The sequence below is a fragment of the Balaenoptera borealis genome, assembly GCF_965194805.1.
Source record: "Balaenoptera borealis genome assembly, chromosome: 16".
NCBI lineage: Eukaryota > Metazoa > Chordata > Mammalia > Artiodactyla > Balaenopteridae > Balaenoptera > Balaenoptera borealis.
Window position 1 is genome coordinate 80,383,540 of NC_138872.1, and position 25,023 is coordinate 80,408,562.

The 25,023-nt window shown below is 60.7% G+C and overlaps 1 protein-coding gene across 2 annotated transcripts; it reads left to right on the plus strand.

Annotated features, from left to right (window-relative positions):
• The first annotated feature begins 497 nt into the window (after nucleotides 1-497).
• Nucleotides 498-23,773, plus strand: RASA4B (RAS p21 protein activator 4B). 2 transcript variants are annotated; one of them, XM_082361271.1, is made up of 21 exons: nucleotides 498-698; nucleotides 5,499-5,555; nucleotides 6,973-7,086; nucleotides 7,587-7,648; nucleotides 8,797-8,926; nucleotides 10,838-10,919; nucleotides 11,496-11,627; nucleotides 11,850-11,941; nucleotides 13,254-13,371; nucleotides 13,623-13,773; nucleotides 14,090-14,154; nucleotides 14,468-14,580; nucleotides 14,829-15,021; nucleotides 15,251-15,388; nucleotides 15,982-16,126; nucleotides 16,332-16,501; nucleotides 18,162-18,299; nucleotides 19,474-19,609; nucleotides 21,462-21,582; nucleotides 22,927-22,991; nucleotides 23,116-23,773. In XM_082361271.1, the coding sequence occupies exons 1-21, from the start codon at nucleotides 634-636 to the stop codon at nucleotides 23,235-23,237; spliced, it is 2,409 nt and encodes an 802-aa protein (XP_082217397.1). In that variant the 5' UTR covers nucleotides 498-633; the 3' UTR covers nucleotides 23,238-23,773. The 2 variants fall into 2 exon arrangements, with proteins under 2 accessions (XP_082217397.1, XP_082217398.1); XM_082361272.1 differs by lacking the exon at nucleotides 498-698 and having other exon boundaries at nucleotides 5,499-5,585.
• The last annotated feature ends 1,250 nt before the right edge of the window (nucleotides 23,774-25,023 follow it).

The following is a 25,023-nucleotide window of genomic DNA, read 5'->3' on the forward strand; positions in this document are numbered from 1 at the left end:
TCTAACACAAACACTCCTATTGTTTACTAAGTTCATCCGATTATTCATCCATTCAATTTACACCTTTGCAGGGCCTCCAAGCGTCAGCCTCGGGTGGCCAGGGCTATCCTCCTCTCACGACCCCACCCGCGCATCCCCGCACTTGCTCACGCCTCCCAGAGCACACTCGGGCTCACAGCCCTTGAGCGCCTGGGTACAGGCACTCGGACCACGCCCTCCGCCCACAAGGACCCGTGGCGAAAGTCACCGGGGGCCCTACGGCTCCACTAGTCTAGAGGGGCGCCCATCGCCCCTCAGCTCCAGCCTGCGCTCCCCAACCCCTCAGCGCAGACCCCTCCCCTAAACCGCCCCAGGTGCCCAATGAGCGCCGCGGCTCGGGCCTGCCCCGCCCACCCCCGGGGAGCCCCGGCTTCCGATTGGTCCGCCAGGGCGCTGTGTTCCCCCCCTCCTCACATGGGGCGGGGGCGGGGTGAATGAAGTGGGAGCGATTCCTCCGCCCCCGCGCTTACCTACCAGGCCCAGCGGGGCCCGCCCCCCCTGCGCCCAGTCCAGCGCCCGCCCGACCGCCGGCCGCTGCCCTGGACCCTGGCGTCCGGCTCCCCCCGGGCCAGGACCCCGCGTCGCGGACCCACGATGGCCAAGCGCAGCTCGCTGTTCATCCGCATCGTGGAGGGGAAGAACCTGCCCGCCAAGGATATGTGAGCACGGCCGGAGAAGGGAACCCCAACTTTCCGGGGAGGGGCGCTGCCCCTTATGCCTGCCTGACCTTTCTGGGGTCCACACGGCCAGCCCACAAATAGAGCAGTGGTGAGGGTGTGCCGAGTGTGGCTGCAGTAGGAGACTGGCAGGGAAATGGGGACAGTGAGATTTGCTGCGAGCACCGGACAGGGGATGACAGGGAAGGGCCGGGGTCTGGGGAGGGGGCGGGGATCTGTAAGGGGCCTTAGTGAATAGGGAGGGAGAGAACGGCGGCTCAAGAGGGGAAGAGACTTTGATAGGACAGGAGCTGGGCGTGGGGGAGACATCGAAAAGGAGTTGTCTCCATGCACTGCCGGCGGGGGGGGGGGCGGGGTGTGGCTGGAGGGTGTGGGGTGCCCCCCCTAGAAACGAGGGGTGTTCCTCAGTAGTTCTGGAACCCTTAGCACCTGGGAGTGTGCACGGGCTGTCCTGGGGCTTCCTGCTGTGCATTTGGGAAGGGAGGGGCTGGCCTGAAGAGTGGACCTTAGGTCAGGAGGCTGGGACCGGTGCAGGATGGGGGGCTGGGTCGTAGCTGCTCTTGTACCCTCGGCTTTACCTGAGCCGTTGCCTTTAATCCTCACAACCACCCAGCAAGGTCGTTCTCACCATTCCATTTTACAGACGTGGAAACCGAGGCTCAGAGATGTGAAATGCTGGCTCCAAGTGGCGGAGCAAGGTCTTGAGTCTAGGGCTCCTAACAAGCACTGACACCTAGGACCTTCCCTGGGCCCTGGCCAGATCTGAGGAGGTTTCCGAAGCCCTGGTCCCACCCTCCTCAATAGGTGCCAGAGCTGAGCAGTCCGGTCCCATCACTGGCTCCCTTGTATGAGCCTTAGGCAGCTCACTGTCCCCAAAGCCTCAGTTTCCCTGCTGTAAACTGGAGGTGGGAATCCCTCTCAGATAAGAGCGGTGGAGAGTACGAAGCTTGAGGGGCCTCGCTGCCTAGAGGAGGGGGCGGGGGAGCCCGGAGGCAGCATACGGTCCAAAGTCTGGCCACCTCCCCACCCCCGGGCTCCTCAGGGCGCTCCCGGATGCAGAGAGGTGGTGGACTGGGGAGTGGGGTGCAGGAGGACCGGGCGAGGGCATCTCCCTCGCGCGCACAGTGGCCCCTGTGAGTTTCCCAGCACCCTCAGCGCCATGAGCAGTTCCAGTTCAAGGCCCCCTGGGCCTGACGAGGCCAGGTTCAGCCGTTGCCATGGCAATGGGTGAGGGAGGGTGCTGGGCGGGCTGTCTCAAGGTGGGTTTCCCTGCGTGCGGGGGAGTTGGGGCGGGAGCTGGGAATGTGGTCTCTGAGGTGGGAAGGCAGATGAGCTCTGAGAAGGGTCTCAGCCTCCAGGCCCAGCCTCTAAGCACCCCCCACGCGAGCACTGGTATCTAGGTCAGCTTGGCCTCCTGTGGCTGGTGGCGGCTGGGAGGAGCAGCCCCTCCATCTGTTGCCTCCCTCCGCATCCCTGCAGCGCTGGCCCTAGTGCCCGACTCTAGGCTTTCACCAGCCTAGGGCGGTGAAACAGTGGACTCTGCCTACCTGGGAGCCATGGTGCCCGGTTCCCTGCCCAGCCCTGCCTCTGCACAGCTGAGGGACTCCACCAAGTGCCTCCATCCCCAGGGGAGCGGCCACCAAGTTCTGAGGGTTCTGCCTCCAGAATCTCTGTCCTTGCCCTGCCCTCCTGCCTCCTCACCTCCCCCTACCTCCTTTCCTCTGCCTTCCCCATAGAGGCTGGTGTGCGCAGCTCTGACCCGTCAACCATCTCTTAAATCCAGCTGTGAAACTCCGCCACCTCAGCCCCTCACATTTGGGCTACTGGCCTTCACAGCCCTGCTTTTGCCCATGTGTGAGTCTTCTGCCTTCAAGGACTCCCCTTCAGGGCTCACCGGAAAACTCCTATTCACCCTTTAGGACCTCTTCCAAACTTCTACTCCTCTTCAGGACTTTCCCTGGTGCCCTTGGGTAGGGTTCCTTGCCCCTGTTCCATGCCTTCCAGCACTTTGGGTCAGCTGGAGTTAGGACGAAGCCCTTGGTAGCAATTGCTCCTTCGTGGGCTGCCTGCACCACGTGACTCTGAGGTCAGGAACCATGACTCATTCGTCTTGGCATGCCAGGTCCCTTAAGGGACGCCTGGTCCACAGTAGGGGAGATTCAGATGTGTCCAGGACCTTCCCATTTAATCCTCTTATTAACCCTATAAGGTAGATATGCTCCATTTGTAGATGGGGAAACCGAGGCTCAGGATGGGGAAGTCCTTTGCCAAGGCCACACAGCCAGTAGGGGGAGAAGTCAGGATTCAAACCCACTCTGCTGCTGACAGGCCAACCTAGCTGGACCCAGGTTGCAAGCTTGCCAGAAGGACTCAGTGGGGACCGAGCCTCGCAAATGCCACGCAGAGCGTTTGGCTTAGGCATGGCGGGGGTTTGGAGGTCACAGGAGGCCCTCCCCAAGTGCTGGAGGCACGGGGGGCGGTGAGCCTGCCCCACTGGGCCTCATCAGCCCCAGTTTGTCTCCCGAGCAGCATCCCTTCCAGCTGGGACTTGCATGCTTCTGAGGACGGGGAGTTCACTTTCATTCATGGTGACCCATCTTGACTGAGACAGTTCTGAGGAAGGGTGTCATCACACAGTGACCACCGGCCTCCCGGACACTTCCACTCATGGGTTTTGAGTCCCCTTAAGGGCACAGAGCACAGCTGTGTACCCCATCACCAACAGCTTCCAGAGCCCATCTGCTTCTGTCATGCTTCCTCCCATCCTTGGGGGCCTGGGTCAGCCATACAGGAGCTGAGTCTCATGGTGACCAGTGGCCAACTGGCTCCCACGCCCAGTGGCCCTGGGGATGGGCCCGGGACTATTTCGGGGTTTACCCTGATCCTCCCCGTTCCACAGCCTGGAAACTGCCAAGGCCCTAAATATAGAGGCCCCACAAGGAGCCAGGCTGGGCCAGCAGCGGCTGTGAGTGGCTTGGAGAAGGAGAAGTGGGAGAGGGGCCCAGCCCAAGGGCCTCATCAGGGCAGAAGGCCCAAGTCCCAACAGCTGGCCAGGGGCCACAGTTGGGCTCAGGTCCTTAAATCTGGCCTCAGCCCCCTCTTGACCCTGCCCCCTTCCGCCCCTCTGATCCAGCCACCCAGCTCACGGCTGCCCTGAACGCTAGGTCTGCTCCTGCCCGCAGGCCTCTGCCCACCCCAGTGACCCCGCCTGCAACAGGAGCCCCAAACCTCACTGTTCAGTAGGGATTCATTCGTTGAGCTGAGCAGTGGGCAGTGCCGGGCTTACAGGGAAAAGCAAGAGATTCCTCGCCCCTGGGGCTGCCAGGAGGCCCCAGACCTGGAGGCAGAGGAGGCCTTGTGGTGGGGGGCAGCCACTGAGGTCTCAGGCCACCCTGACCTCTCCCTCCTTGCTCCGAGTTACACATGCAGCTCCTGGGCCCGGCCACCCAGCCCAGCTCCCGCGGTGCACGGGGCCCTGATTGCTTGAGGCCCGGAGTCCCCTGGCTTTGAGGCGGTGGGATGCAAGCTGGGATGTTCCCAAGGGGCTCTCTGGAGGAAAGGGCTCTTGAATGATGGGGGAGAGGGTTACAGACGGAAGAAGGAGGAGTCCAGGGCAGTGCTAACATTTACTAAACACCTCCCACGGGCTGGGCCTCACATCATGCCAGGGACCCAGGGAACCTACCCTGTGAGCTGGCATTACAGGTCCCACTCTACGGGGAGGGGGGACCAAGTCTTAGGAGACATTTCGCATCAGTGTCAGGAGAGCCTTTGGAGATGTTTGTCTCTAGTAGCTTCCTCTGCCGGAAGATCCCCTTTTGAGAAGGAAAGCTGGGCTTGGAATTCCCCAACCTCCAACATGCAAAAACACTTCCTTTTTATGGAGGCCAGGCCTGAAGGGCACTTCTGAAGACAGGCCGCCCCCACTTCTTGCCCAGTAGTGGCCCTGGGCCTGGCCAGGGCTGCCCTCAACCCCAGGAATCAATTCCCCACCAACAGAGACAGGGGGAACCAAGCGGTCCTGGGTTGCCTGGCCCATTCGTTCTTTTCCAGATGGCTGGGAGCTTGAGGCCGAGGGTTTTATTCGTTCATTCATTCATTCATTCACTCATCCAATAAACACTCACGGGACCCCGTCTTGTGCCAAGCCCTGTCAACACAGAAGTGGTCCCCACTCTCAGGTAGCTCATAGACAGGTAGGGGAGGCAGCTGGTGACAGTACATCACTAGCAGTGCTGGGATGGAGGGAAACGTGCCAGGGAGGGGGCTGGCGGTGGGATGGCAGGGGAGACCTTACTCCGGGCCTCTGGGACAGGAGAGGGTTCTTAGTGAAGGGGACTGAGGAGGGGTCTTGGGAGGAGTGGGAAGGCAGTCCAGGCGGGAGGAACGGGAGGAACCAAGTCTGAGAGGAGAGAGTGAGGGGCTGACTTGGTTGAGGGTAGGCTTTTGTGACTGCTGTTTCTGTCTTCCCTGGTTGAGGCGGGGCAGGGGGGTGGGCTGTGGGAGGCGGCAGGAAGGAGAAGCACCCTTTCCCGAGCTGGAGAAGCAGCGGGCAGGGGAGCCTTGGTGCACGATCCTGCCTCTGCCTCACCAGCCCCCTCCCAGACCGAGGCTGGAGGTACACTTTCCTGCCTGAGGATTCTTTGGGTCTCAGTCCAGGACCTGGTGCCTCAGCCTTGACTGTCTTTTTCCTGGGGTCACTGGGAGCCCCTGAAGGAGGAAGGAGGGGTGCCCACGGCCGGCCGCCCCATCAGTCAGCCCCTCCCCGCCCCTCTCTTGCAGCACAGGCAGCAGCGACCCCTACTGCATCGTGAAGGTGGACAACGAGCCCATCATAAGGTACCGCCCTCGCCCCGCCCCCACCTGAGGGTGAGTGAGATGGGCTGCTCGCCATTCCCCCGGCCCGGCCCGTTCCAGCTCACACATCTGGCGGGGTGTGTGTGTGTGTGTGTGTGTGTGTGTGTGTGTGTGTGAAATTTGCATGGAGATTTGCGTGGCGAGGGCTTGGAGCATCTGATTCCCTGGAGCCCATCGGGCCCTAACAGCCTGCTAGGAGGTAAGAAAGACCCACAAGTCTTGCTAATTACTGACCTTAACGCCCATGGAGTGGTTATCTAGCCTGGGCTGGGTGCTCAGCCAAGGGCCTCTCACCGACTCTGTTGCTCTTTACAACCTTTACAACCCGCAGGAGGGACAGATGATGACTAGTAACAACCGCTGTCACTTAGGGGATGTGGTCTCCGCCAGGCCCTGTGAGGAACCTTTTCCAGCCCGTTTAATACTTCCAGTGAGCTCCGTACGATAGCGTCACATCCCGTTTACAGAAGAACTAACTTGCCCAGAAGGGCCACTTCCCCTGGGCATCCCTTTCTCCATGGGCTCCATGATTCTGGGCAGGGTCTTTGCTGTTTGGTCCCCTCTCTCACCCAGGCCTTTGCCTCCAAGTTCATGGCCAAAGCCGCTCAGCTCTTCTGCCCATCTGGGTGTGCACTGCTGATGGATAGCCAAGGCTGCCAGCCTCACAGTTCTTCTCACTGCAAACACCTTTTTCCAGATTCTCTCCTGAGCATGGACACCATGAGGGGGGAGAGATGCATGCTCTGATTGTCTCAATGACAGACAGGGAAACCAAGGCCCCAGAGTTCAAGTGACCTGTCCAAGAACTGGTTGGGGTGAAGGTGATCCCCGGAGCTTTCATCTGGGTCCTTGGGAAGTTTCAGCTTCCCCACACCCACATACCCTGCTGAGCCCTATGTGTTGAAGGTTCTGTCCTGGGGGGGGGGGTTCGGCCAGAACTGGGTGAGGCTTTGCCCATACAGGACCTCTGTGGGTCAGGACCCAGACCTTGGCTCTCAGGGCCCCCAGGAGGACTCTCTGTCTCCAGAGTCAACTTGGCCATCCCCCTGCCTCTACCCTCAGTGAGTCTGTTCAGCATCAGGAGCCAGGGGGAGGCTTTGGTCCTGGCTCTGCCACTGTCCTGCTGTGTGACCTGAGGCCAGCTACTGCCAACTCTGGTCTCAGTTTCCCCAAATGGAAAATGGCCTGATAGAAGCAGCCTGTGCCCCACCCAGGGCAGAGAGGAAGGTCAGGAGGGAATGATTGGTGATGGACGGTGGGTCCGGGACCTAGCAGAGCAGTTTTTCCCGGGAGTGGAGGCAGATGTGGGGAAAGGTGGGCTCAAGCCACACAGCCCCGCCTTGTCCCAGCCCGGGGCCTGCGGGCGGCCCAGGCAAGTGCCGAGGGTCCTCTCTTGCAGGACAGCCACTGTGTGGAAGACCCTGTGCCCCTTCTGGGGCGAGGAGTATCAGGTGCACCTGCCACCCACCTTCCACTCGGTGGCCTTCTACGTCATGGACGAGGATGCCCTCAGGTGGGTGGAACCCCAGTCCTCAGCTGGGGCCCAGACCCCGCCACCTGTCCCTCTCTGGCCCATTTCGCTGCTGGGACTGCTGGTCACGGCATCCTCTTTCCAGCCTGGAGGGAGGGGGAGCCCGGGGGGATCCGGAAGGTGCAGGGTTTGGATGTGCGGTGTCTGTGTATGTGTGTGTGGATTCATTGTGCTCCCACCACATCACGCGTGTGCACATGCACTGGGCGTGTGCACATGCACGGGGATGCAAGCTAGGAAACAGGCCCCCGGAGAGAAGAGCTTGGCATGTTTGTGGGCATGCGTGTCAGTCCACGTGCGGAAACATATCCCACGCCCATGAGAGGGCCTACAGAAGGGTCATGGGTCCGGCTCCGTGGGCTCCTATAAGTGACTGGAGTGTTAGTCTCCCTGCTCCCGCCAGGGGCCCTGAACTGCGCGGGAGGGGGTCCTGGGCTCCGCACCGAGCCCCGCCCAGCTCTGGCTCCCTCTCCACCCTCCAGCCGGGACGACGTCATCGGGAAGGTCTGCCTTACCAGGGACACCCTGGCTACTCACCCTAAGGGTAAGATCCCGGGAGGGAGCCCACTCCTGCTTCTCCTCCCCTGGCTTCCCTCCCCTGTCCCCCCACTGGTCTGCCCAGTCCCCGGCCCACCCTCCACTCTGAGACCCTTCTTCCGGGCTCTTTCAGGCCCCCATGCTCAGGAAAAGCCATTTCTACCCTCCCCAGAAGGGCCTGTGGCCCTCTCTAACTCCTGCACCCCGGCCTCTGTGCCCCATTCTGTCCCCGCCCTCAGTTGGGACCACATCCCCCCAGGGCAAAGAGGGGCTGCTAGTGGTGGGATCTGAGGCCTCTGGAGGCAGAGGAAGGGGCCTCTTTATGCTGCATGGCCAAGGTGTGGGAACCCCTCCTCCCAATCTGGCTGGCTCTGTACGCCACGGGGTCCCCTCAGCCTGGGTCCTAGTGTCCTAAGCCTGAGGGGTCGGCCTGGAGCGGGGCTAGGCTGGAGAGCTCCTTGGAGGATTCTGGGGATGCGGACATTGTTTGCAGGGGTCAGCCCTGCCCCAGCCTCACCGTGTGACCTGGTGCTGCCTCCCCTGGACTGAGTCCCCATCTGCCAATGCAGGTTCAGACCAGGAGCTCTGAGACGCTTCCGGCTCTGCTGGCCGGGGCCCCTGTGACTCTCAAGGGGCCTCCCCAGCACACACCTGCTCCCGTCTGTGAGGCTGGGGCAGGCCTGGGGGCGGGGGCGTCTGCTGACTCACGGAGCCTCTTGGCCCCTGCCAGGCCTGAGGCCTGTCCTGCCTGTGGCCCCAGCCAGCCCCTTGGGGGCCAGTGGCCCTAATGATGCCATTCCCTCGTCGCACCCCCATCTGGGCTTAGGCCCTCCTCCCAGCACCCCTGGGTGACAGCCACTCTCCCCCTGTTTTAAGATGAGGAAACTGAGGCAGAGAGGCCGGTCCCAGGATGGGTCAGGGTCAGGGCCACCAAATGCAGCGTGGCACAATAGTGAGGACTTGGACTTTGACCCAGGCTCTTTTAACCACTGTTGTTCAGCTTCTGAACCTCAGTTTCCCCACCTGTCACTGGGGACAGCAGCCCCTGCCTCACGGGAGCTTGAGAGGCTTCCGAGGGGACTGTGTAGGGGCCCGTGGTGCCTGGCGGGGCTGAGAGAGAAGGGCCAGGGCCCTGGCTGAGCCGCGGCCCCTCAGGTTTCAGTGGATGGGCCCATCTGACGGAGGTCGACCCTGATGAGGAGGTGCAGGGCGAGATCCACCTGCGGCTGGAAGTGGTGCCGGGGACCCGGGCCTGCCGGCTGCGCTGCTCTGTGCTGGAGGCCAGGTGAGCCCTGGGAGACTGGGCAGTGGGCCCCACGAAACTAGAGAAACCCACTGTGGATGCTGGCTGGGCCTCCTCTCCCCCGACTCCACCTCCTGACCCCATGCCTCCTCCCTGGAAAGCGGGCTCTTGGGCACACGGGGGCGGCTTCTCTGACCTGAAGACGTTTCCCAGATGACCCCGCTCAGGAGGCTGTGTCTCTTAGGGGAAGGCATGATGTTCTAATGCTGGAAATTCAGGCGTCCTAGAGAAGTGGGGGTGATGGGCGACAGGGGACCCTGAACCCTGATCATACCGCCCCAGTGCCAAGACTGGGCTTCCCCTGGCTTTAACTTCAATATGAACTTGGCCCGACTTGTGAGGTGGGCGGGAGTCCTCGGTGGGGTGGGGGGGTGGAAGGAGTGGCTGAAAACCTCCAGATGGGAGGGGCGGGGTTCTCTCCAGGAGCCACAGTGACTTGGGTGGGAAGATGGGCCTGTCACCTGTGACAGGGAACCCCCCACCCCTACCAGGGTATTTTTAGCTGCAGGCTCCACTCCCATCTGGGTCCGAGTGTGAGTCACACACAGTCCATGAGAAGCACCTTCCTGTCTGGCTCCAACCCCCCTCCGCCGGCTCCTTGCCTGGCTCTGGGGTGGGAGCAGGCGGGGGCCCCCAGCCTCCCCCTGCCGTCCCCTGGAGGAACACACCAGCAGGCCGGCACCTGTGGAGGAGCCGCGGGGTAGCTGGCCACTCTGGGAGGAAGACCTCCCTCCTGAACATGAGGCCTATGGCTCCCCCGGCTTTATTGTCTGTCCTGGGGCCGGGATGTGGAAGAGGCACGGCCAGCTGGAAAAGGGCTGGCCTTGGGCAGAATCACAGTCACGTCCCTCACGCTCTGTCATCCTCGCGGGCCATCCACGCCTCTCTGCTCACCCACTTCCTCCTTCCTCAGGCTCGCCCGGGCCAGGCTTTCTGTAACCCGCATGCTCACACGCTCACGCACACTCGCACACACGCACACACGTGCGCACACGCTGCCCAGACTGTCGGGGACACGACGGCTGGGCCAGCCTGGCCTCCTCTTCGCAAGTGCCTGGGTGGGAGTGGGGGGCAGTGGTCGGTCAGCCCTCTGTCTGGCGTGTGAGGGGACTCATCCCCCAGGCTCCTTGGCTCCAACCCCTGTAAGGAGCTGCCTTTGTGGCAGAAACAGACAGGACATTTCCTCCTCGTCTTTCTGGGCAGATTCTCAAGGCCAAACTCTGGAATTTTATTAGACAGTTCTGAGGAGGAAAGAAAAGCAGTCACGAGAGGCATAAAATGGAAAAGACGGAAAGGAGCAGAAAATAATATTTCCAGGGAAGGGAACGGGGCTGGGCTTTGTGGTTCTTCCAGAGGGTTCTAAGCTGGGGGCACCGCGGCCAGCCTTGGGCTTCATAAAGGACCGTCTGTGGAGAGAGGGCAGGATGGTGGTCAGGGCCGCTCACCAAGGCCTCCCTCAAGTAGGGGGGATATTGCGGGGACAGGCCTTCTAGAAGCCCATCATCTCAATTCAAGGGATTATCTTCTCCATTTTACTGATGCGGAAACCGAGGCTCAGGAAGGTGGCCGTTGCCCTGGAAACTGGGAGGGGGAGGGGGGCGCCCCTGGCCCAGGCTGTCCCACGGCTGAGCTTGCCTTGCCTGCCCCGCCCACCAGAGGAGGTGCAGCGGCCGACCTGCAGCGGCCGAGTCAGAAGGAGCCTTGGAGGATGCCCCCGCCCCAGGGGTCCATGGCGTGACCACGGTGGGAATGGCTGGAGAGCTGACAGCCACCCAGCTTGCCAGGCCCAGGATGAGCCCAGGCCTTTCCAGCCCGGCGTGGGGTTACCCCACAGTGGTGGGGTGTTAGCCCAGGGGACGCTTGGTGACAAGTGGATGCTCTCCTCCCTCGCAGGGACCTAGCCCCCAAGGACCGGAATGGTGCATCTGACCCCTTTGTCCGAGTGCGCTACAACGGCCGGACGCAGGAGACCTCGGTGAGGAGGCTGGGGGACCGGGAGGGGGCAGGGGGGTCACCTGGGAGGTCAGGTTGGGCCTGCAATCTTACAGAGGAGGCTCAGAAAAGTGGGGACACCTCTCCGAGAGTGCACAGTGGGTCCAAGCCCTTCTGGTGCCAGCTCCTGTGGCCTCAGCTGCCTTTCACTTCTGGCCCAGATGGGCCGAGACAGCCCACCTGGGGTTAATCTGCAAAGTCCAACAGCTGCCCACGTGACTTTTCTCACCTCTGGGGAACAGCCAGGGTGGTGAGCTCAGTCCCGGCGGGGAGGGCGTCGAGACCTGGGTTCTCAGTGCAACCTGCTACCACTTTGCTGTGTGGCCTTGGACAAGTGCGTTACCCACTCTGGGCCTCAATTTCCCCACTTGAGAACCAAGTAGGGGTTTGGACAGGAAGTTTTTACCTCTGCTATTTCGGGGCCTCTGCCTGGACCGAGGAGAGGAAGCTGCATCAGGGCCCCTGCGGGGAAGGTGCAGTGTGGGGGGTGTCTGTCCTTGGCTGGGCCTGGGGAGCCTCATGGCGTCAGCCCCGCCCCCGCTGACCCTTTTCTGGGCAGATCGTGAAGAAGTCACGCTACCCACGCTGGAACGAGACGTTTGAATTCGAGCTGGAGGAGGGGGCGGCAGAGGCGCTGTGCGTGGAGGCCTGGGACTGGGACCTTGTCAGCCGCAATGACTTCCTGGGCAAGGTGAGCACCCTGCCCCTTCAGGCCGCACCCGCCCGGCCTCCATCCCGGCCATCCCGTCTGGCCATCCCCAGGAGGCCCGGGACTCCCCAGAGCCAGCCACTGGTGCTCAGGGACCCTCGGAAGGTACCCCCTCTTAAAAGAACAGTAGCTGGCAAGGAAGAGACCTGAGGATCCCAGCCCCAGGATGCCCCCCGACCCATAATGCCTCTGCCCCACCCCCAGGTGGTGTTCAATGTCCAGAGACTCCGGGCGGCCCAGCAGGAGGAGGGCTGGTTCCAGCTGCAGCCCGACCAGTCCAAGAGTCAGCGGGAAGAGTGAGTGCCTGTGGCTCGGTGGCAGGGTTGGCAGGGCTGGCTCTGGGCCCTGGGAGGCAGAGCGTTGGCGCCAGCAGGGAGACAGGTGTGCTGGTCAGGGGTGGGTGATGCCACCCCAGGTTTCTTGTGGCCCTCGCCCACCAGGCCAGCATCCTTCTCCATCTGGCCAGATCCCGCCTCGTCCCCCTTCTCACAGTCCTGGACTCAGCCCTGTCCTCAGAGCTCCAAGGCAATACACGTCTCCTGCGTTCTGTCTTCTGGCAGATTCTAGAACAAGCCTTCAGATACTTTCCCTTTAAGGGTTTCTCTGCAGACCTCAGACCAGTGTTCAAGTCCCCAGAGCTCTGAGTCAGTTTCCCTGAGCCAGAGCTCCTCCCAATTTTCCAGGAATAGGATTGCCAGATAAAATACACGATATTCAGTAAAACTGAATTTCAGATAAACCTTGAATAATTTTTTAGTGTATGTCCATCCAATATCTGAGACAAACTTATATTAAAAATACTCAATTTATCTGAGTGTCATGTATTTTTATTTTGGTAAATCTGGCAGCCCTATCAAGGAAGCCCTCTGGCCTCTTTGCCCACTACTTAGCCCGGAAGTGGAGGACCAGCAGTGTCCCCCACCTCGGATGCTTCAGCTCTGTCTCTCCACAGGAGGCCCCAGACCCCCCCCCCATCCCCACCCTCAACAGGGCAGAGGCTGGGCGCACGCCTGTGTCCAGCTCCAAGGCATTTCCACAGAACCAGCCACGGCGGACTTGATGGCTTCTAGAAGCCATGTGTCACTTAGCCGTGCTGTGCTGTGGGCAGCGGGGGGCTGTAGAGACTGTCAAGTCTCGGTCATCGGCCTCCCCTAGAAGGGTCAGAGCAAGGGAGCTTGGAAGTTAGGTCTAATGGGGCAAGGTGCTTACCCTGTTTGAGCCTCAGTTTCCCCTGGCAGGTTGTTTTGAAGCTTGGGGATTTGATTGGCTTCCAGTGTAAAATATATACATGCGGGAGCTATCCTCTGGGAGTTGACAGGCTCAAGGCTGGGGAGTCCACATGGGTGAAGCCTGGAGTCCACAGGAGTGTAGAGGTGGCGGGGAGCCAGGCCTTGAAGACGGATGGAGTTCCCCTGAGGACGGAGGCAGGAAAAGCTTTCCAAACAGAGAGAACAGCCCAGGCAAAAAATGGGAGGAGAGGCAGTGCAGGGAACCAAGGTGGAGGGCACGTGCGGAGAGACCGCAGGGAAAACGGAGGCAGTGGGGAAGGGGGCACGGCCCCGGGCAGCCTGGGTCCCTGGTGGAGAGGTCACAGGCTGCCCGTTCCAGGGGCAACCTGGGCTCCTTGCAGCTGGAGGTGCGGCTGCGGGACGAGATGGTGCTGCCCTCCGGCTGCTACCAGCCCCTGGTGCAGCTGCTCTGCCGTGAGGTGAAGCTGGGCACCCAGGTGAGGGGGCCCCTGGGGGAAGGTGGGAGGGTCCAGGGACAGTCCGTGTGTCCTCCCTGTCCTTCTAAACCCACTCTGAAGGGCAGAGATCTGAGTTGTCAGGATGGTAAAGAACCAGCCAGTGCCCAGGGCCCCTCCGTCCCTTGGGAAAGTGCCCCCCCTTCCCCATGGTCCTCTGCGGTCCTCAGAGTGAAGGGTTTGGCTTCCCCTGTGCGTCCTGCAGCCCCACCTCTCCTTGCTGCCTCCCGCAGAGCCCAGGGCAGCTGATCCTACTCATCGAGGAGACGACAAGCACAGAATGCCGCCAGGACGTGGCCACCACCCTGCTCAAGCTCTTCCTTGGGCAGGGACTGGCCAAAGACTTCCTGGACCTGCTCTTTCAGCTGGAGCTGGGTCGCACCAGTGAGGCCTGGGAGGGAATGGCCCGTCTGAGGGCATGGTGGGGGACAAGAGCCCAGGACTCCAGGGATGCTGGGAGGAGAGAAATCTCAAAGTCCTCCTGTAGGAGGCTGATGGGTCCGATTAAGGAGGGAGAAGGGTCAGATTAGGAGGCAAAGGAAAGAGCAAAAGGCAGAGGTGGGGTGCTGGGTTGGGAGGTGGCCAGGAGGCTCTTTACTGAGCATCCAGCACAGAGCCCCCAGCCCCAAGGTCCTCCATCCTCCTCCCCAAAGCCTTGTCCCTCTGCCAACCCCCTACCCATGGGAACCTCTGCTTGTAGGTGAGGCCAACACCCTGTTTCGGAGCAATTCTCTGGCCTCCAAGTCCATGGAGTCTTTTCTGAAGGTGAGTTTGCATAGTATATTGTCTTTGTTTTATAGATGAGGAGACAGGTTCAGAGAGGCTAAGAGACAGAGTTGAAACTTAAACTTGACTCTTCTGTCTCCCGTCCAGGGCTCTTTAAGGATAAGACTTTCATTCACTCATTCATTCATTCATTCATTCATGTAGCTGCAGTTTGTTGAGCCGCCTTCCCCTGTGTGCCTGGCTCTATCCTGGGTGGATAGATGCCCGAGGTGGCTGGGAGGCCAGCTGCGAGGAAGATGGCGGGCAGCTGGAGGTGGGAGTCGGGACCAATGCGGCTCGCGGTGGCCCCCAGGTGGCTGGAATGCGGTATCTGCACGGCGTCCTGGGCCCCATCATTGACAGGGTGTTTGAGGAGAAGAAGTACGTGGAGCTGGACCCCAGCAAGGTGGAGGTCAAGGATGTAGGGTGAGGCCAGGGGTGATCCCTGAAGGCGCGGTGGGGGGGCGGGGGGGTCAGGCCCTTTCTTCAAGTGTGTGTTTAGAGCTCTTTCTGCCTGGTCTACCTTTCGTCTGCACTGCCCACCTGGGCGTGGTCTCTGTGTCCGTGTCTTGGCTGATGTCTTTCTACGCCTGTGTCTCCGGGTGCCCCTGTCCGAGTCATGAGTGCAAGCGCTGACCTCGACCTTTCTGCGGGTCTGCCCCGGGCTCACTCAGGTGCTCCGGGCTGCACCGCCCGCAGACCGAAGCTGAGGTGCTGGAGCAGAGCGCGCAGACGCTGCGCGCCCACTTGGGGGCGCTGTTGAGCTCGCTCAGTCGCTCGGTTCGCGCATGCCCCGCCGTGGTCCGCGCCACCTTCCGCCAGCTCTTCCGGCGCGTGCGCGAGCGCTTCCCCAGCGCCCAGGACGAGGTTCGCCCTGTGCCGGTGGGGCTGGGCGGAGGGGAGAAAGTGGGGGGGAAAAGAAGTGGTGGAGCCCCAAGATGTGGTAGGAGGGGCCTGATGGTTAGAAGCCGAGGGCGGGGCCGGGGCCGGGAGTGGGAAGGTGATGCGGAGAGGTGGGGACAGCGCCAAAGGGAAAGGGGCTGTCAGAGCCCAGGCCTAGGGGAGTCCAGCCCCCAACTCTCGCGCACCCCTCCAGAACGTGCCCTTCATCGCCGTCACCAGCTTCCTGTGCCTGCGCTTCATCTCTCCTGCCATCATGGCGCCCAAGCTCTTCCACCTGCGGGAGCGGCACGCAGACGCCCGCACCAGCCGCACCCTGCTCCTGCTGGCCAAGGTCCGGGACTTTGGACACTGGCGGGAGGTGCCCAGCTGGCTGCTGAACAGGGGTCCTTGCCTGGACTGCCGTGTGTTCCCCACTGGCTCCAGGAAAGCCTTGTGGCAGGCCAGCGGTACCCTCATGTGGCGCTGCACTTCACAGTTTACAGAGCTTTCTCATGGTCACCCAGTCTCATGGATAAGGGAACAGGTCCACAGCAGGAGGTCGCCCAAGGCCTCACAGCCTGTCAGGGGTGAATTGGAGTCTTCTAACCCCCAGATCTACTCACTCCCAGGCTGCACTTAGATCTGTTTGGCACCAGGTTGGGACCAGGGTACCCAGTGGAGCGGAATCTGTTGTTAAATCTGCAGAGGAAGGTCACTAGGTTGGGCCCAAGTAGTCTCAACTGTAAGTCCCCGAAAGGTCTCAAGCTGTGATCCATTCACCCCTGACCCCCAGTGGGGATAGAGTAGGCCCGTGAGCAGAGCCTGTGCCATCTCAACCTCCATTTCTACAGTGGGAGTAGTACAGACTGGGTGGGGGTGGGGGGAGCGGCAGTGGCCCGGCCTCTGACCCAGCAGAGCCTGGCCTTTCGTGCTGTCAACCCCCAGGCGGTCCAGAACGTGGGCAACATGGACACACCAGCTTCCAGGGCTAAGGAGGCTTGGATGGAACCGCTGCAGCCCACGGTGCGCCAGGGCGTGGCCCAGCTGAAGGACTTCATCACCAAGTTGGTAGACATCCAGGAGAAAGAGGGTGAGCGCTTCCCGGTGCGGCCCCGCCCTCACCCGCCGATCACGTTTGCCCCGCCCCCGTCCCATGGCCTCGCCGCCTTCAGTGCCTCTCGCAGCTCCACCCACAGCCTGCTGTTGAAGTTTGCTCCGCCCCCGGCCCCGCCCTCGGTCCGCCCCTCCTTCCCCTCCAGGGGGCTCACTTGTCGCCTTCCCTCCCTGGCCTACAGAGCTGGACCTGCAGCGGGCCCTGAGCTTGCAGGCGCCGCCAGTGAAGGAGGGGCCGCTCTTCATACACAGGACCAAGGGCAAGGGCCCCCTCATGTCCTCCTCCTTTAAGAAGCTCCACTTCTGCCTCACCACGGAGGCTCTCAGCTTTGCCAAGACACCCAGCTCCAAGGTGGGTAAGGAAGGATGAGGGCAAGTAGGGCTCTGAGGGGTTATAACAGCCTGGAGGCACCTATCGCTTCTTTGGAGCCCATCCCAGGGTCCACCGGGGTCAGAGAAGAAAGCCAGGCAGATGCAGGCTCCTGGTGTCAGCCACAAGGTCACTTAAGACCCATGAGAAAGAAGGTCCTCTGTTCAGGGGGTCCTGGTGTGGGCAGCGGCTGCAGTGTCTAGCCCTGGCTTCTAGGTCAGGTGCATGAGGAAGGTGGGGCACTGGGAGCTCAGGGAAGCAGAGAGGGGCTGAGAGGCGTCCTGGGTTCCTGCCCTGTGCACCTAGGGGAAGTGTGTCAACCTCTCTGAGCCTTGGTGTCTTGGCCTGTAAATTGGAGATAATGGTCCCTACTTACCAGGTTGTTGAGAATTAGATGAGATGAGCTCTCTAAGGGTCCAGAGCCTGGCACAGAGCAGGATCTAGACCAATGGTATTACTGAAGACACTACGTCCCCTGGGCTGGCCTCTCCTGAGCACTTTTCTCCCAAAAAGCGCTGAGCACATACCTCCTGGATGGACCTGTTGACCCCCAAGCAGGGCCAACCTAACCCCCAGTCAGCCAGGATCTGGGGGATGGTCTCCAGGGATGCCCAACCAGCCCTGTGCAGTTTGGGGTGGGAGCAAAGGGAGTGAAGGAGCTCAGGTGACCCCTCAGCCCAGGCCTCCCACCTTCCAGCTTCTTTCACTCTGGGCAGCTGCCCGGCCCTCGGGTTCCCTGGGCAAAGCCTGCCTACCCACCCTCCTCTGGGCCCCTTTCCGCTCCTTGGCACGGAGCTGTGCCATCCTCTGGGCACCCCCGTGTATCCCCCTGTGCAGCACCGCCCGCACCACTGCCTCCTTTCTGCCTCTTCTCCAGCAGACACCCCAGTGCACACAGCACATCCTCCTCTGGGCTGTCCCTTCTGTTCTTTGGGAAGCCCCACCCAGAGACGGCTCAGACATGTGTCCTCAGGGCTCCCCTCCAGGTTTCCCCACTCCTCCCAAGAGTTGGCACTGCCCCTCTCTGCTTGTCCCTGAGGCCAGCAGGGGTGGTGAGCTTGGATGCCTGAGGGCCGTGGGGACTGGTCATTCGGATGATGAAGGGCCCTGGTGAGTTCCAGAAGCAAGGAGAACAGCGTCTGGGCGCTGGCAGCGTAGATTCAGCTTTAGCAGGTTGGGGGTCCCTCAGGGTCATAGATGTTTTAGGTCCAGAGCTTCTGCCTGTCCCATTTGTATCTCATCAAATTCGATGATGGCAGGAGTGGGGCAGGGTCCGGGAGGTGGGATGTGACTTTTAGGGCCTGGGAGAACAAAGGTGAGTTGGGAAAATAACTGCAAAGGCACAGGGCCTGGTCCACAGCAGGCAGTGCTTTCCAGCCCCAGAAAGCTGGGTTTCCTGGCACTTTGCTAAAGCTGAGACCTCCCAGGACTGCTGGGAGCCCACAGAGGCCAGGCACATCTGTCTGCGCTCTGTCCCGGCTGAGGGCACTCTCAGAGTAGGCTCCTGGGAGGGTAGGCACTCTGGATCCCCAACACCAACCCCTGATGCTGCAGAAGGGGAGACTGAGGCCCAGAGATGGGAAGTGGAGTGACCCTGGCTAGGACCCTGAGCCTCCTTTCCCCTGTTCCCCCTCTCCCCCAGAAAAGCACCCTCATCAAGCTTGCCCACATCCGGGCAGCAGAGAAGGTGGAGGAGAAGAGCTTCGGCAGCTCCCACGTCATGCAGGTCATCTACACGGACGACACGGGCAGGTCCCAGACCGCCTACCTGCAGTGCAAGGTGTGGGCCATGCCGAGGGGGCACCTGCAAATCGGGGTACTGTGGGAGAATGCCTGGGTGGGCTGGAATGAGGATCGAGTGAGCCTCCCACCCCCTTGTCGGCCGCATCAGGCACAGCAGGGGTGTGAAATCTGATGTGAGTGCGGCGTGTGTGTCTCCTGGGGTCTGGGTGCCTGGGAGGCCATGCCCATGTCTCTGCGTGGCCCTGCCTCGGCACCCACACGTAGGTCTGGGTGTGGTCCGGTGCGTGGACTGGTGTGTCCCCATGTCTTGAAGCTTCACATTGTGCATGTTTTTGGAAAGTGTATTTCCAAGTATCTGAGTTGCTGCTTGTGTGTTTCTGTGTGTGTGTGTGTATTCACACATAACAATCACACACTTAGGCGAGTGTGTGGCTCTGGGTGCACACTCTCAAGTCCCTTTCTCCTCTGTTCATGTATTAATCCATTCATTCACTCATTCATTCATTCATTCATTCATCTAAAAAAATATTTATTGAGCACCTTCTGGGTTCCAGGCACTATTCTAAGTGGTGGGGTTACAGCGGCAGACAAAACAGCGTCCTTGCCCTCGTGGAGCTTCCATCCCAGGGGAGAAGATGGACCCATAAATAAATATTTAAAATGTCAAATGGGAACCAGTGGAGACTGAGACAGGGAGGGGACAAAGTGAGGGTGCAGCAGGAGTGGTGCTCAGGGAGGGCCTCTGATACGCAGCATTTGAGCAGGGACATTGAGCAAGGAGGAAGGTGAAGTGGGAGGGGGCGTGCTTTGTTCCCCGCAGTGACTGTCCTGGGCACAGGGGTGGGAGGTCACAGACCCATCCCATGGGCCCCACCTCTAAGGACTCCCTGTTGGGTCAGAGTCTAGAGCCACAGGGAAAAAATGGTGACAGCAGAGCCACCACATATAGTTGGCAGGTTGTGGACTGCCCAAGGGCACGGCTGAGGGGGCCAGTGGTGGCTGAAATCCAGCCCACGCTCTGCTCACCAAGCCATGTGCCGGGTGCGGGCTGCATCCGTCTGGAGAAAGGGCAGCCTTTCCTAATTCACCCAAAGCTGCCGAGCGGGCTAGCAGGGACTGTGTAGTTCTGAGAGATAGGGCAGCTTCAAGGATGGAGAGCTTCCCGGAGGAGGTGACCTCTCATCAGTGCCCACCCCCCGTGCCCCCTGTAGTGTGTGAACGAGCTGAACCAGTGGCTGTCTGCACTGCGGAAGGTCAGCATCAACAACACCGGCCTGCTAGGCTCCTACCACCCTGGAGTCTTCCGTGGGGACAAGTGGAGCTGCTGCCACCAGAGGGACAAGACAGGTGGGATGGAGACCAGGGCCTCATGGCACTGCATCTGTCCCCGACAGGTCCCTGGAGCCCCTCCTCGCTGGCCTGGCGGGGAGCCACCTGGGCACCTGTGGGCACTCACCTGAGGCCAACCAGGCCCCGCAGTTGCTCTGGACAGAAAGGGTCCCGTGACCAGGTGGTTTGGGAAATGCCACTTGATGTATGTGATGCATGTGGGTACCTCAGAGGCCCTGGAGGAGGCCTGAAAATGAGTTAGAATCCCATATCTGACACCATTTAGCCAGCCCAGCACTTCCCAAATTCCTTTGCCAGGGAACACTTTTCTGGCCCAGTGAATGAGCTTCTTGCAGAACCAGTGTTCGAAGGAGCACACTTTAGGAATTCCTTGCTAATGAGGGCTGAAGACAGCCCCCTAATTTGCATATTTCCACACTGGCAGCCTGATACTGGAGCCGTGAGTTGGGGGCACCCTGGGCCTTGGGCACTGGAGGGATGACAGAGAGAAGCTTCTCCTAGAACTTTCAGTGATGATGGAAATGGTGTGTATCTGTACAGTCCAATACTGTGCATGTGCCAGCCCTGAACATGTGGTTATTGAGCACTTGTGATGTAGCTAGTGCAGCCGAGGAACTGAGGTTTGAATTTATTTTAATTTCAATTAATTTTAATATGAATGGTCTCAAGTGGCTAGTGGCTACCCTCTTGGACAGTAAAGTTCTAGAATGCTCAAGATCTTCCTTCCTTATCCCTACCTGCTTTAGAAAAAAAATTTTTTTTTAAATAAATTTATTTATTTTTGGCTGCGTCGGGTGTTCGTTACTACACGCAGGCGTTTTCTAGTTGCGGCGAGCTCTTCGTTGCGTTGCTCGGGCTTCTCACTGCGGTGGCTTCTCTTGTTGTGGAGCACGGGCTCTAGGTGCACGGGCTTCAGTAGTTGTGGCACACGAGCTCAGTAGTTGTGGCTCGCGGGCTCTAGAGTGCAGGCTCAGTAGTTGTGGTGCACGGGCTTCGTTGCCCCACGGCATGTGGGATCTTCCCGGACCAGGGCTCGAACCCGTGTCCCCTGCATTGGCAGGCGGATTCTTAACCACTGCGCCACCAGGGAAGTCCCCTTTGCTTTACAAAATTCTTGCTCCCCAGTCACAGAGGAGACTCAGCACTTGGAGCCCCTGGCCTGCAGGCCAGGCCGACCCTCGAGCCCGGTGGGGTCCAGGCCCTTGGAAGCTGGCCCACCTGCTGTAGCCCAGCCCTGGCTCTGAGGTTGAGCAGTGGCAGCTTGTTACGAGGGCGTCCCTGGCTGGTTGGCCTGACCTGCAGCGTCTGGCCGTAACCTTGTGACAGTAACCCTTGTCATTGGTACAGTGGGGCTCCCCAGGGCGCTACGAGGCAGGGCTGGGCAGCCGTATTTTGTGGAGCAGGAAACCGAGACTTAGCAAATGCAGGTGTCTCTGCCAAGGTTGTAAAGCAGCACGTGGCAGGGCCGGCTTATTCCAAGGCACAAAACCCCGGCTCCCCTCACCATGATCTTACAGTTCCAGGCTGCTCCCTGCTTCCTTCCAGGCAGGAATCTTCCAGAAAGTGGTCCAGCTCCCTGAGTTGTATCCTGCACAACTCCCACGTCCTGCAGTCATGGCTCAGGAGCTGAACCCGAGAGAGATGAGAGGCTGCCCCCTGGAAGTGTGGGGAGCCACAGGCAGGCCCTGGGCCAGACTTCTGGCTGTGCCCCCAGCCCAGCTCCGCCCTGGGGGCCCCTGAGTGCATCCCTTGCCCTCTCTAGGCCTCGGTTTCCCCATCTGCCTTCCAGGAAGTTGGACATAAGCGCTCACAGTGCCTGCCTGTAACTCTGTCCTCTCTCTGCCCCCAGATCTGGGTTGCGACAAGACGCGGTCCCGGGTGACCCTGCAGGAGTGGAATGACCCTCTCGACCATGACCTGGAGGCTCAGCTCATCTACCGGCACCTGCTGGGTGTGGAGGCCACACTGCGGTGAGGAGGCCTGTGCAGGGGCAGCGAGTCCCACGCAGCAGGGCCTGGGCAGCCCCAGGGGATATGCCAGGCGGGGGCTGGAGCCGGGATTCGGGCTCAGGGCCCCTCCGCAGTGGCTGGTCTCTTCCCTTGTAATCAGGCTCTGCACCTTCGTGCCTATGGCAGCCACACCTGGGAGGGCACCTGGATCTCTGCAGCATGAGGCTGGCTCATCTTAGGATGAAGGTCCCAAGGGCTGTGGAAGCCCAGGGTCAGGCTGTAGCTGCTCCGTGCCCCCCGGCTGACCCGGCCCCCTCATCTGCCCAGCCCTCCCTTGGTGCCCTCAGAGCACCAGGATTGCCCTCAGCCAACCCGCTTAATTCAGTGGTTCTCAGCCCTGGCTCCAGCTTAGAAAACACAGAACGCTTTTTAAAAACAGGATGCCTGGGCCCTACCCCACTGACTCAGAACCTCTGGTGGGGGCGGTTCAGCATGGGGATATGTTAAAGCAATCCATCGCTCCCTAAGAGCACTGCTTCCCTGAGTCTGTTCGCGTGGGGGCAGCTTTCTCTCCCACACCCCTGCCCCCGGGGCCTGGAGGGGTGCCGGGCAACCTCCTCGCGGCCTCACCAGCTCTTCTAGGGTTCATCTCCTGTGGCTACTGTAGCACGTTACCATATGCTTGGTGGCTTAAACGACACAGGTTTATCCTACAGTAAAAGTGGAATAAGCACATGAGCAGAGGGGTAAGGGATCAGAGCGACCCCCTATGGCCTAGAAGGCAACTGAGGAGGAGGAGTTTGATCTATTTTACCCAAAATAGATCAGGGAGATGGTCAAAGGGCTGAGCCAGTAGAATTCCTAAATAAGGAGCTTCAAGCACAGGGTCCGCAAGGCTGCTCACCGCCCCTCCGTGTAAGCGCACAGAGGATTGTATCTGAGCGACCCGGGGACCTTTGGTGAACCCTGGGTAGGAGCCGTGGTTAAAATGTCCCTGTCTCCTGTTCCCATAAGAATGAAACTCACTCCATGGCCAGGTAACACTAGGGGATTTTCAGGCCCCGCTTGAATCTCTCCCCAAGGGCCCTCTGAAACAGAAGTGACACGGTTCACGCTTGGTTTCCAAAGTGCTTTCCGTTGATCCACCTTTGCCAAGCTGGAGGATGACGGGGGACCAGAGGAGGAGGCTGGACGGGGGGAAGCGGGAGGTGACCAGGGGCCGAGACCTGGGTCCACATTTCTTCCTGTACGTTGAAACAGCCCCCTGCCCGCAGGCGCCCGCTCCAGCTCAGGAGGCCCACCCTGGGTCACCCAGCCTTCTGGGCGAGTGCACCAGGAGCCCTCACATCCTGTCCTCCCCCACAGGGAGAAGCACCGACAGCTGAGTGCGGACCCAGAGGCAGGCCCTGTGCTCCCGGGCCCCGGAGGAGGTAGGTGCTTCCCACCTGACCCCCCTTTCAGGGATGGTGGGTGGGGCCTCCCTCCCAGGGGCCTCCGGCCTTCCAGACAGGCATGACCCTGCCTGCTCTGCCCTCGTCCCGCATCTGCCTCCAGCCCCCGAGGACCCACTGGCCCAGCTGCTCCAGGTACTGCAGGACCTCCGAGAGGCCCATAGGTCCAGCCCAGCTGGCTCCCCACCCTTGGAGCCCAGCCGCGTCCTGGAGCTGCAGACGTGAGGCCGCCCCACACTCCGCGCTGAGCCCCGCCAGGTGCTGGGAGACCCCCGTGCACTCTCAGCTGTTCACCTCGGTCCCTCTCGTTGGGGTGCAGGGCCTGGGTCTCTCCTGGGCTGAGTGAGCTGGGGGAGCAGGGGGTCCGGAAATCCAGCGCTGATACTGCTTTGGCCTGTCGTCACCCACCTGACATGTCCAGGGGACTTCGGGGGCTCCTGCTCCTCTGTGAGGCCTGGCTGCTCCTCGCCAGCCCCACAGCCATCGCTGCCACTATCCCAGACTCCCCAGGGTCCCTCCTCTCCTGCCCAGGGCAGACCCAGCCAGAAACCACCCCTAGGGTGGTCCACACCCAGATGGACTGATGCTTCTTGGACCCAGAGAGGCAGGAGGGAACACGGGGCCCAGGAGACCAGGCCTGGACCTCAGCACCCCCTTTGCTCCCGACCACCACCCCACCTGCTCCCCTCGTGGCCACAGCTGTGCTCCCCGGGAGAGCATCGCGGTGCTCTGTTGCCGACAATAAACCTGCTGTGACTGTGGAGGCTCTGGGATCTCGTGATGGGGGTCAGCTGCTGGTGAGGGTGGCCAAGCACCGGGCCGCCAGCACAGTCTCTGTGCATCCCCACTGCCCCTTCTCTGTTTCCCCCCGTCCTGGGGACTTCCTTTCTCCTCCCACCTGCTGTCCCTGCCACACCCCTGGGTCCCACTCATCCATCTCCCACAGGCTACAGAGCCTGATGTGTCTCACCAGCTGGCCCCTCCTGGCAGCCCCCAAAGAGGCCCTTCCTCCAAGTGTCCTGAAGACTGCAAGTGGGGGCAGGTTCAGAACCTCAAACCACATGGCCTGGCCCTGGCAGTGGCCCTTATGCCAACCCCCTCGTCCCAAGCAAGGCTTCCTCCGGTCATCACCTCCCTGCTCTCTTCCCAATCCATCCCTAGCTACACAGTAACTTTCAACATAATTAACAAAACAGGGAAGGGACAGGGTCTTCCAGCACATTCTTAAAACTCTCATTCAACCAAGCTCAGAGCCTCACCTGTGAATCCCAGATCTCGGACAGTCCCCAAGGGCCCGGGTCACAGGCAGGACCCTTGACCCAGCTGACTAGCCAGAGTCTGGGGCAGGACCATCTGGGCAGGCTGCATGCTGGATTCTTTGAGGGATAGCATAGAAAAGCAAAGGGGGCTGCAGATGCAAGGGGCTGCCCCGCTCCCCTATACCCCGTGGCTTTGGGGGCCATATCGACCTTTTCTCCTGGTCACAGCCTTGACAGCCCACCAACCCAATCCCTTGGATGTTCATCACTTCTTGGTCATGATGCTACCATCCTATGGGCCTCATGAGCCTCTTCACAGGGCTAGGCATCCCCTCACCCTTCCTGGCCCAGGGCTCAGGTCCAGGGTGACTGAGCCTGCTCCCCCCTGCCCCCATCACCAACCCCTGCTTCTCTGGCTACTTCCTTAGGGCCTCACACCAATCCTCCTGCCTGTTGGATCTTCTTGGGTTTCAAGGACCTCATGGTCAGGAAGTATGGACCCTGGGTCTCCTGACCCCCAAGGCAGGGAGGGAAGGGGAAAAAGAGGTGTACACTTGGGTGTGCACTTACAGGGGCTGCAGCAATTAGAACTGTGGATTTTAACGGCACACATGCAGCCGCCCACTGGTAGCACTCACCACCCTTTCCTCCAGTGGACCTCGATGTGGGCACGGCCAGTGCAGCCAGAGGGGCGTTCAAATGAGTAAGTGCCTGGCTCCGCCCCCCCACCTCTCCCGTGGGTACCAACACCC

Excerpts from the sequence above, each read along its gene's own strand:
- RASA4B (XM_082361271.1), top strand. The coding sequence starts at position 634 with ATGGCCAAGCGCAGCTCGCTGTTCATCCGCATCGTGGAGGGGAAGAAC. Across the intron at positions 13,774-14,089 it reads GCTGGAGCTGGGTCGCACCA|GTGAGGCCAACACCCTGTTT; the intron begins GTGAGGCCTGGG and ends CTCTGCTTGTAG. Across the intron at positions 19,610-21,461 it reads CCACCAGAGGGACAAGACAG|ATCTGGGTTGCGACAAGACG; the intron begins GTGGGATGGAGA and ends CTCTGCCCCCAG.